This window comes from Muntiacus reevesi, chromosome 20 (genome assembly GCF_963930625.1).
Source record: "Muntiacus reevesi chromosome 20, mMunRee1.1, whole genome shotgun sequence".
Taxonomy (NCBI): Eukaryota; Metazoa; Chordata; class Mammalia; order Artiodactyla; family Cervidae; genus Muntiacus; species Muntiacus reevesi.
Genome location: NC_089268.1, coordinates 26,225,397 through 26,236,449, shown reverse-complemented (window position 1 = coordinate 26,236,449; position 11,053 = coordinate 26,225,397). Strand labels below are relative to the sequence as shown.

Below are 11,053 nucleotides of genomic sequence, written 5' to 3'. Positions count from 1 at the left end.
TGAAACTGCTCAAGGGGTCTTAGGGGAGGAAGCCTGAAGGAAATTTGTTAAAAAGAAGAAATACATCATGTGTCAACCAAAAACAAAGTTTCCATGAAGAAAATAGGTACACAAATAAATAAAGGCCTTCTGGAATGTTTAAACTATTTTGACAAAAAACTCAAGTTTTGTAACCAAGCAAGTGAGCTCCTTGTCCCAAGAGAAAGACCAAATACTGGGGTAATGGTCTTTTGCGGGGGGGGATGGGGAAAGGCTTTATAGCAGGGCAGCTAAGCGAGAAGACAGGAAGCAATGCTAAGATCTGTCTTCCTGATACGTTTTGAGTGGCATATTTATCTTAGGAGTAAGAAGCAAGTGGGCGGGGGGGTGGGGCGGGCACTCAGAAATGGTTAGTGTACAGTAAGTGTAAAATTCAATGTACGTTTTAAGAGTTCTCTGTGCAGGCATGGTATATTTTCAGCATGTGACTTCTAAAGTTGACTGTCAGTCATCCTAGGCCATCAGTGTGAGTGGGCAGTGCTCAGCTGGAGAGGCTGTCATCAAGTTGTCTTCCTATCTGTAGATCTCTGGTACTCTGCTAAGTAAGCTGGTATTCTTGGCATATCATTTTGTTTCTACCTTATGGGCCTTGTAAGTTACAGGCTACCAGTCTCACATGCCTTTTTTGAAACATAACTATTGTGCAAGGACTTCTGTGCTAAAGATTCAACAACCACAAAATCTTAAAAAAATTTTTTTGGCCAGAGGTCTGTTGGCTAAAAATGGGACTGAAATTGTCCCTCCCTAAGTCTAAGCAATCGAATCCTTGCTTTTTAATGACTCCTGTGCTTCTGTGCTGTCATCACGGATAAAAGTTGCCCAAGACCACTGCTGAACTCACCCAGCCATGCTGGGGACAGGGGCACTATGCTTCTGGCAGCTCCTGGGGATGATGCTAAGTAACTGTCCTCTGATGACAGGACAACAAAGAAAGATCCAGTCCCAAATTTCACTAGTGCAGACACCTTAGACTAGAGCAAGACTTCTTTGGCTGGTCCCAGTCACAAGTGTCTCTTACATTTTACAACAACCCAGACCACACAATCACATACTGACACATTACTGATTCCTGGTTCATACTGCTCACCTCACAGCCATCCATTAAATAGAGAGATGAGGTGTTGAGGCAAGGCCGGGATTTTATTGGGAGAGACAGCAGACTGAAAAGATGGTGGACTAGAGTCCCAAAGAATCATCTAACCTGTATTAGAATTCAAGCTTATACTAAAAGGGGAGGGTGGTGTGGCTGGTGGTTGCAAATTTCTTGTTGCCAGCCAGACTCATAACGATATAGGATGTGAATTCTTTGTTCTTCCAACCATCCACATAGGTCTGATCATAATGTTTCTACAAACCTCCAACAAGGCAAATGTTATTCTTTGTTCTGCAACTGTTTTATCCTTATATGGAAAAAAAGACTTTCATCTTTATATGAAGGAAAAGACTTTGAAAATGAGCTATCCTATGTATTTCAGGCTATAGGTAGCATTCTTTTACAAAAGGTGCAGAGCCAGCATGAGTCAGCAAAGGTTACAGAGCACAAAGGTTAGAGCTAAAGGAATAGATCCAGGGCGGAGGCAGGTTTGGCTTCGCTGTTACAGACACTCACATGACATAAATGCATCTGTTGCCAAAACTCATCCTCTGTTCATTGGTGCCAATGCAGAGACAGAGTTTTGGAGGAAGTAGAAAAGAGTAGCTTTTATTGCTAATACCCTCAAGACTGTGACCCACCCTGGATGGGGTAGTGAGGAGATTTATAGTGTTCAGGGAGCAGGATGTGATCAGTTCATGGATTCTCAGATTGGTTGGCATCAAGGTGAAGTTTCAAGCATCATCAATCTTCTGGTTTCAACCAGTCTAAGGTCTATGTTCCTGTGGTCAGCAATTTTCATCTGGAGGGGATCTGTTTCTTGTAAAACCAACTTAGGAATATGTCTCAGGCCTTTATCTATATCTTTCAGGGAACTGTGAGTTGAGTGATTCTGTTATGTAGCAGATTTATAGCCTAAATTGTTACCAGTCCCCCAGCCCAACAGCTATTCTTTGTTCTCACATCTTCACATTTCCGAGTCATTAACTCTTGAGTCATCAGTTTATTTCAAGGACAAAGACAAGGGGAGTTGTACATGGTTTTGTAATTTAAATGAGTTTTAGCAAAAAGTGCTTACTATAACTATATATGATACACCCTCATATTTACTGTTATATTGCAGTTGAAAAACACTGGTCAGAACCTGCTGTGTTAATTTCACAATTCACAATGGGCCACAATCCATCATTGGCACACACTGGTATAGCAAAATCCCAAGACACTGACGTCAAATGAAAAGTGCCTTCATACAACCACTATAGAGAACAGAATGGAGTTTCCTTAAAAAACTAAAATTAAAACTACCATATGACTCTGCAATACCATTGGTAGGTATACACCCTGAGAAAATCATAATTTCAAAAGGCACATGTACCCCCATGTTCACTGCAGCACTATTTACAAGAGACAGGACTTGGAAGCAACCTAAATATTCGTTGATGGATGAATAGACAAAGAAGGTGTGGTACATATATACAATGGGATATTACTCAGCCACAAAAAGGAATGCAATTGGGTCATTTGTAGTCTTTCATACAGAGTAAAGTAAGTAAGAAGAAGAAAAACAAATATATATTAATGAACATATATGGACTCTAGAAAAATGGTACCAATGAACCTATTTGCAGGGCAGAAATAGAGACACCGATGCAGAGAACAGACTTGTGGACAGGAGGGGAAGGGGATGGTGGGACAAGTTTAGAGAGTAGCACTGACATATGCATACTACTACATGCGAAATAGATAGCTAGTGGGATGCTGCTGAGTAGCACAAGGAAGTCCGCCTGGGGTCTGTGATGACCTAGAGGGGTGGGATGGGGGTGAGGTGGGAGGGAAGCTCAAGTGAGAGAGGATATATGTGTATGTAAATAGCTGGTTCAAGATGTTGTACAGCAGAAACCAACACAACATTGGAAAGCAAATATATCCCAACTTTTTAAAACAGTTTTAAAAACAAGGTGCAATTGAATGGATTCACCACTTACTTTAGACCAGTCAGAATTTCCCTCGAGTAATTTTTGTGATGGTGAAATGAGGATAAAAGGGAGAAAATGCCCACTATGTGGTAGACATTAAACCTCCGTTAGTTCCTTTCCATGTACTCTAAAGGTAGGGCACTCGCATCTCTTTCTCTAGATCGTAAAGTAAAATTCATCCAGCAGTGAAAAACATATAGACTTCCAATAAGAAAAAAAGGAATGAGTTTTGTCTTCTGTGGAGAGAATTTAGAAGATTTAGGGACAGTCAGGGCAGGATTCCGCCACAGTTAATGCTTTTGAACAAAACCACCTGCCAGGCAAGGACCAACTCGGCTCCCTGCTCTTCTCTGTCAGGGGAGTTTCCTGGTTTCAAGTCCCCTCACAGCCCCAGGTGATGGCTGAGCGAGATTAAGCCCCTGCTCTATTTAAGTCCTCTGAGAGAGGACAGACGCAACCTGAGACTTGGTTTGGTGCAATTTCACAATGACACCATTGCTAGGTGAGAATGTGGACCAAGGAAGAACCACACGGTTCTTCCAATGCTGCCATGAAAAAGGCAGGCGCTACCCCTTCTGTTCCAAGGGACTGGACGTTGTAAGGTGCAGTTTGCCTCTGTGGTCTGATTCATCCAGGTTCACAGGAAGTGAGGAGTTGCTATCCTGGCAGGGAAGCCCAAGCTTCACTATTTGGATGCCCGAGGCAGGATGGAGGCCATCCGGTGGCTCCTGGCTGCAGCTGGAGTGGAGGTAGGTCCTCTTAACTTGGATCGCTGTTGACTACCAAAAGACTTTCTCACAGGAGCCAGACCTCCGCATTAAAGGAGCTGAGCATGATTTTGCGTTGCATAAAAATAGTTGCACATTAGAAAGAAATGGACTGATCTGACCAAATGAATATGTAAATAATCCTGCCTGTGGAAGAGCATAGAAACATTCTTTTTTATTTGAAAGGAAGCAAAAGACACATCAACTAGTCCAACTGCATGAAACTTACTTGGATTTCATTTCAACAAACCGTAAATATTATTTATGACGCGTTCAAGTATAAACTTGATTGCTGATTGAATATGTTATTAAAGAATGATTGTTAATATTTTAGGTGTAATTTTTACACCTAAAGTATACGTGGGTGCATGAAGTATACAAGGGTGACATGATATGATAGCTAAAATCTGCTCCATTTTTACATAAACGGGAATGTGGATGGGCATATACACGACACAGGACAGGCTTGAATTGATAATTATTGATGTTGTTGAAGGATATGAGAAACACTGAACATTTATTTTAATTTTTGTACATGCTAGAAATTCCCACAATAAAAGAAAAACTGTATGTAATATTAGAAAAATAAATGAAATTAAGGTTAAGATATAATCAGAAATATGGGAATGAGCCAACTGTAACAAACCACTTGATAAGATTTAATATATTCACTCAGCAATAATTCTGGGTGGGAACACTTCAGAGCTTCCCTGGTAGTTCAGCTGGTAAAGAATCCGCCTGCAGTGTGGGAGACCTGGGTTCAATCCCTGGGTCAGGAAGATCCCTGGAGAAGGGATAGGCTACCCATTCTAGTATTCTTGGGCTTCGCTGGTGGCTCAGCTGGTAGAGAATCTGCCTGAAGTGTGGGAGACCCGGGTTCAATCCCTGGGTTGGGAAGATCCCCTGGAGAAGGGACCCCTACCCACTCCAGGATTCTGGCCTGGAGAACTTCATGGACTGTATAGCAAAGAGTCAGATATGGCTGATCCACATGCACTTTCACTTTTGTGCCAGGCTCTGTACTAAGTTCTGGGGATAAAAAAATGAATGAGACAGACACAGAGCTGCCCTCAGGTAGCTTGCACTCTAGTGAGGATGCAAATAAGTAAGTGGGTGATTAAGGGAGGGATGGGAGCATCCAGGAGTACCCCCAAGCATTTTATAGAGTTAAAACACCACACTCCCAGGAGCAAATGTAGGACTCTGTTGATGGTGACAGTGGTAAACAAACCACCTACCTAGGCAGGGGGAGAAGTGAGCAACAGATGATGAGATGGTTGGATGGCATGATTGACTCAATGGACATGAGTTTGAGCAAACTCCGGGATACAGTGAAGGACAGAGAAGCCTGGTGTGCTGCAACCCATGGGGTCTCAAAGGATTGAGCAAGTGTTTTTCTCAGTGATAACTCTAGAGGCGATGCATGAATGCTAAGTCGTTTCAGTCATGTACGACTCTTTGAAACCCTATGGACAATGCCCACCAGGCTCCTCTATCCAAGGGGTTCTCCAGACAAGAATACTGAGTGGTTGCCAGGCCCTCTTCCAAGGAATCTTCCCGACCCAGGGATCGAACCAGCATCTCCTCTGTCTCTTGCATTGGCAGGCAGGTTCTTTACCACTAGCGCCACCTGGTACTCATTGGAAAAGACCCTGATGCTACAGTCCACAGTGTCGCAGAGTCAGACATGACTTAAGGATTTCCTATTTAGTGAAACGATTTTTTTCTAAAATTACCCTCATTTTTACCAAACACAGCCAAGACGACTTTGTTTTTAAAATAAATTTGATGACTTCCCTGGTGGTCCAGTGCTGCAATTAAAGATCCCACATGCTGCAAATAAGACCTGGCACAGCCAAACAAATAAATAAATAAAAATAAATATTAAGAATAAAGATAGCCAGGACTTCCCTGGTGGAATAAGAATCGGCTTGCTAATGCAAAGGACACGGGTTCGATCCCTGGTCCGGGAAACTCTCATATGCCACGGAGCAACTAAGCCCATGTGCCACAACTACTGAGCCTGTGAGCCTCAATTACTAAAGCCCGTGCACCCTAAAGCCTGTGCTCCACAACGTGAGAACACCCGGCAATGAAAAGCCATCATAACCTCACACAAAGTAGCCCCCACTTGCTGCAATTAGAGAAAGCCCATGTGTAGCAAGGAAGATCCAGCACAACCAAAAGTTAAATAAATAAATTTAAAAATTAAGGATAAACATTAAAAATAATAATAATAGATTTTTAAAAATAAAATGTTTGGTCCATTGACTATGTAAGGTATTTAATCCTGACGCTGGTGTAACTCCTCAGAAAGAGTCTCAGACTAAATTCTTAAAAGGCCTTCAAAGCCAAGAAAGCCATGCCAAAGGCTTGCTATCAGATTTGCCCAGCTGGATTTCTCTCTTCTAGAGGTTTTCAAAATAGTTTGAGATTCCCATAAATATCAGGAGACAGTCTTTTTTTTTCATTTACCTGACATACATAAATCCAGACAGACAGAGATCTCATAGTTTTCTCCTTGAGATTTAAAATATCTCTTTACCTCCTTTTTTCCCCCCTTGGCTTGAAGTTCTACTTAACCCAAGGCCAAAATCTCAAGCAAAGTGGGCTGTGTTTGTATCTCAAGGACATGATAAGAGTTGATGTAGCTTTTTCCTAGGCATATTTTTATTCTCTCAGGGTCAGAATTCTGAAAAAAAAAAAAAAAAGTATTTCAGCAAGTTAGCTTTTCTAATTGCACATGCTAAAAGAGCTAGTTTTGCAATTAAAAAAAAAGTCTTGTTTTAACAAATTTTGTGGTCATACTGTCAAGAAAAATCATCTTTCCTTTTTTTTTGTAATCATAGTTTCATAGCTAAAATATAGACCAAATAATGTCAAATTTGTCTTAATAATAGAGGCAGACTAGTTGATAAAAATGTCCCAGAAAGATTTATTCTTCTGGGGAGGTAGGAGTCTTAGCTTGATCAGAAAGACCTGGAGAAGTAAGAGACCATGTAGGAATGGGAGAAGCTTGGTTCCCCCCTGAGAGTTGGGAGAAGTTAGGAGATCGTTTAGAATGTTAGGAGAGTTTTTTCTCATTATAGTAGCCACATAGAGAAGGATTATGATAAAAGGCCTTGAAAACTTGAACATGAGGAAACAGTCCGTTATCTCACCCTGTGGCAATAAAAATCGAATTGGAAGAGACTCATTTTCAGGCCATTTTCCTCATCCCCCAATTTACATAGAGGCCAGGCACTGTTTCAGTGAAAACTTGCTAGTTCTTAAGGATACACTCCAGAGGTGTTTCTTCTGGCTTAGAAATGGATCCTCCTATATTGAGTAACCTGCAACCCAGAACAGAGACCGCTTCTAGCTATGTAATCCACCATCCTCGATACATTTAGGAGACACCTGAAGGGGATTCAGAGTGTCCCCTGAATTTACTTTGACCTTATTCCTTGACAGGGTTTGGGGCATCCTCTATCCGCCACTGATTTTTTTTTTTTTTTTAATATTATTTTATTAGTTGGAGGCCAATTACTTCACAACATTTCAGTGGGTTTTGTCATACATTGACATGAATCAGCCATAGAGTTACACGTATTCCCCATCCCGATCCCCCCTCCCACCTCCCTCTCCACCCGACTCCTCAGGGTCCTCCCAGTGCACCAGGCCTGAGCACTTGACTCATGCATCCCACCTGGGCTGGTGGTCTGTTTCACCATAGATAATATACATGCTGTTCTTTCAAAACATCCCACCCTCACGTTCTCCCCCAGAGTTCAAAAGTCTGTTCTGTACTTCTGTGTCTCTTTTTCTGTTTTGCATATAGGGTTATCGCTACCATCTATCTAAATTCCGTATATATGTGTTAGTATACTGTAATGTTCTTTATCTTTCTGGCTTACTTCACTCTGTATAATGGGCTCCAGTTTCATCCATCTCATTAGAACTGATTCAAATGAATTCTTTTTAACGGCTGAGTAATATTCCATGGTGTATATGTACCACAGCTTCCTTATCCATTCATCTGCTGATGGGCATCTAGGTTGCTTCCATGTCCTGGCTATTATAAACAGTGCTGCGATGAACATTGGGGTGCACGTGTCTCTTTCAGATCTGGATTCCTCAGTGTGTATGCCTAGAAGTGGTATTGCTGGGTCATATGGCAGTTCTATTTCCAGTTTTTTAAGAAATCTCCACACTGTTTTCCATAGTGGCTGTACTAGTTTGCATTCCCACCAACAGTGTAAGAGGGTTCCCTTTTCTCCACACCCTCTCCAGCATTTATTGCTTGTAGACTTTTGGATAGCAGCCATCCTGACTGGCGTGTAATGGTACCTCATTGTGGTTTTGATTTGCATTTCTCTGATGATGAGTGATGTTGAGCATCTTTTCATGTGTTTGTTAGCCATCTGTATGTCTTCTTTGGAGAAATGTCTGTTTAGTTCTTTGGCCCATTTTTTGATTGGGTCGTTTATTTTTCTGGAATTGAGCTTCAGGAGTTGCTTGTATATTTTTGAGATTAATCCTTTGTCTGTTTCCTCATTTGTTATTATTTTCTCCCAATCTGAGGGCTGTCTTTTCACCTTACTTATAGTTTCCTTTGTTGTGCAAAAGCTTTTAATTTTCATTAGGTCCCATTTGTTTATTTTTGCTTTTATTTCCAATATTCTGGGAGGTGGGTCATAGAAGATCTTGCTGTGATTTATGTCGGAGAGTGTTTTGCCTATGTTCTCCTCTAGGAGTTTTATAGTTTCTGGTCTTACATTTAGATCTTTAATCCATTTTGAGTTTATTTTTGTGTATGGTGTTAGGAAGTGTTCTAGTTTCATTCTTTTACAAGTGGTTGACCAGTTTTCCCAGCACCACTTGTTAAAGAGGTTGTCTTTTTTCCATTGTATATCCTTGCCTCCTTTGTCAAAGATGAGGTGTCCATAGGTTCGTGGATTTATCTCTGGGCTTTCTATTCTGTTCCATTGATCTATATTTCTGTCTTTGTGCCAGTACCATACTGTCTTGATGACTGTGGCTTTGTAGTAGAGTCTGAAGTCAGGCAGGTTGATTCCTCCAGTTCCATTCTTCTTTCTCAAGATTACTTTGGCTATTCGAGGTTTTTTGTATTTCCATACAAATTGTGAAATTATTTGTTCTAGTTCTGTGAAAAATACCGTTGGTAGCTTGATAGGGATTGCATTGAATCTATAGATTGCTTTGGGTAGAATAGCCATTTTGACAATATTGATTCTTCCAATCCATGAACACGGTGTGTTTCTCCAACTGTTTGTGTCCTCTTTGATTTCTTTCATCAGTGTTTTATAGTTTTCTATGTATAGGTCTTTTGTTTCTTTAGGTAGATATACTCCTAAGTATTTTATTCTTTTTGTTGCAATGGTGAATGGTATTGTTTCCTTAATTTCTCTTTCTGTTTTTTCATTGTTAGTGTATAAGAATGCAAGGGATTTCTGTGTGTTAATTTTATATCCTGCAACTTTACTATATTCATTAATTAGCTCTAGTAATTTTCTGGAAGAGTCTTTAGGGTTTTCTATGTAGAGGATCATGTCATCTGCAAACAGCGAGAGTTTCACTTCTTCTTTTCCTATCTGGATTCCTTTTATGTCTTTTTCTGCTCTGATTGCTGTGGCCAAAACTTCCAACACTATGTTGAATAGTAGTGGTGAGAGTGGGCATCCTTGTCTTGTTCCTGATTTCAGAGGAAATGCTTTCAATTTTTCACCATTGAGGGTGATGCTTGCTGTGGGTTTGTCATATATAGCTTTTATTATGTTGAGGTATGTTCCTTCTATTCCTGCTTTCTGGAGAGTTTTAATCATAAATGAGTGTTGAATTTTGTCAAAGGCTTTCTCTGCATCTATTGAGATAATCATATGGTTTTTATCTTCCAATTTGTTAATGTGGTGTATTACGTTGATTGATTTGCAGATATTAAAGAATCCTTGCATTCCTGGGATAAAGCCCACTTGGTCATGGTGTATGCCTATGGGACACTGTAAAAGCAGTGCTAAGGGGAAGGTTCATAGCATTACAGGCGCACATCAAGAAACAAGAAAAAAGCCAAATAAATAACCTAACTCTACACCTAAAGCAATTAGAGAAGGAAGAAATGAAGAACCCCAGGGCTAGCAGAAGGAAAGAAATCTTAAAAATTAGGGCAGAAATAAATGCAAAAGAAACTAAAGAGACCATAGCAAAAATCAACAAAGCTAAAAGCTGGTTTTTTGAAAAAATAAACAAAATTGACAAACCATTAGCAAGACTCATTAAGAAACAAAGAGAGAAGAACCAAATTAACAAAATAAGAAATGAAAATGGAGAGATCACAACAGACAACACTGAAATACAAAGGATCATAAGAGACTACTACCAGCAGCTCTATGCCAATAAAATGGACAACTTGGATGATATGGACAAATTCTTAGAAAAGTATAACTTTCCAAAACTGAACCAGGAAGAAATAGAAGATCTTAACAGAGCCATCACAAGCAAGGAAATCGAAACTGTAATCAGAAATCTTCCAGCAAACAAAAGCCCAGGACCAGATGGCTTCACAGCTGAATTCTACCAAAAATCTAGAGAAGAGCTAACACCTATTTTACTCAAACTCTTCCAGAAAATTGCAGAAGAAGGTAAACTTCCAAACTCATTCTATGAGGCCACCATCACCCTAATTCCAAAACCAGACAAAGATGCCACAAAAAAAGAAAATTACAGGCCAATATCACTGATGAACATAGATGCAAAAATCCTTAACAAAATTCTAGCAAACAGAATCCAACAACATATTAAAAAAACCGCCACTGATTTTTAAGCAGCAGTCTCTAGTTGTCCTTGCCCTTGAGCAAGGCGTCCTCCTATCATACCTGGAGAGGACATGTGGACCAGCACAGAGAGGTTGCAGGTTTTCCCCTAAGCTTTATAGATGACAGATACTGCCCAGGATGCAGGCTGATTGGAACTGGCCTGCTCAGTAAGTAGTCTGTCCCAGCCTAGGCGCTGCCAAGGCCTGGAGTGAGGGGAACTCCTGGAGGAACTGGAATTGGCTACAGTGGAAACTGCCACAACCATCAGGGCCTGAGGGTTTCACCTGACACTGACAAGTATGGGCTTGGCAGCAGCAAGACTTCAGCTAGTCTTTCCCCAAGAGGATTTTAAAGAATTAGGTGAAA

At 40.7% G+C, this 11,053-nt stretch overlaps 1 protein-coding gene across 1 annotated transcript in view; it reads left to right on the top strand.

Moving 5' to 3' along the window:
• Positions 1 to 3,800: 3,800 nt before the first annotated feature.
• Positions 3,801 to 11,053, top strand: part of LOC136151926 (glutathione S-transferase A1) — a 33,103-nt gene continuing 25,850 nt past the window's right edge. The window contains exon 1 of the mRNA XM_065913384.1: positions 3,801 to 3,857. Coding sequence (XP_065769456.1) covers positions 3,816 to 3,857 — 42 coding nt within the window. The 5' untranslated portion in view covers positions 3,801 to 3,815. The remainder of the gene's footprint in view (positions 3,858 to 11,053) is intronic.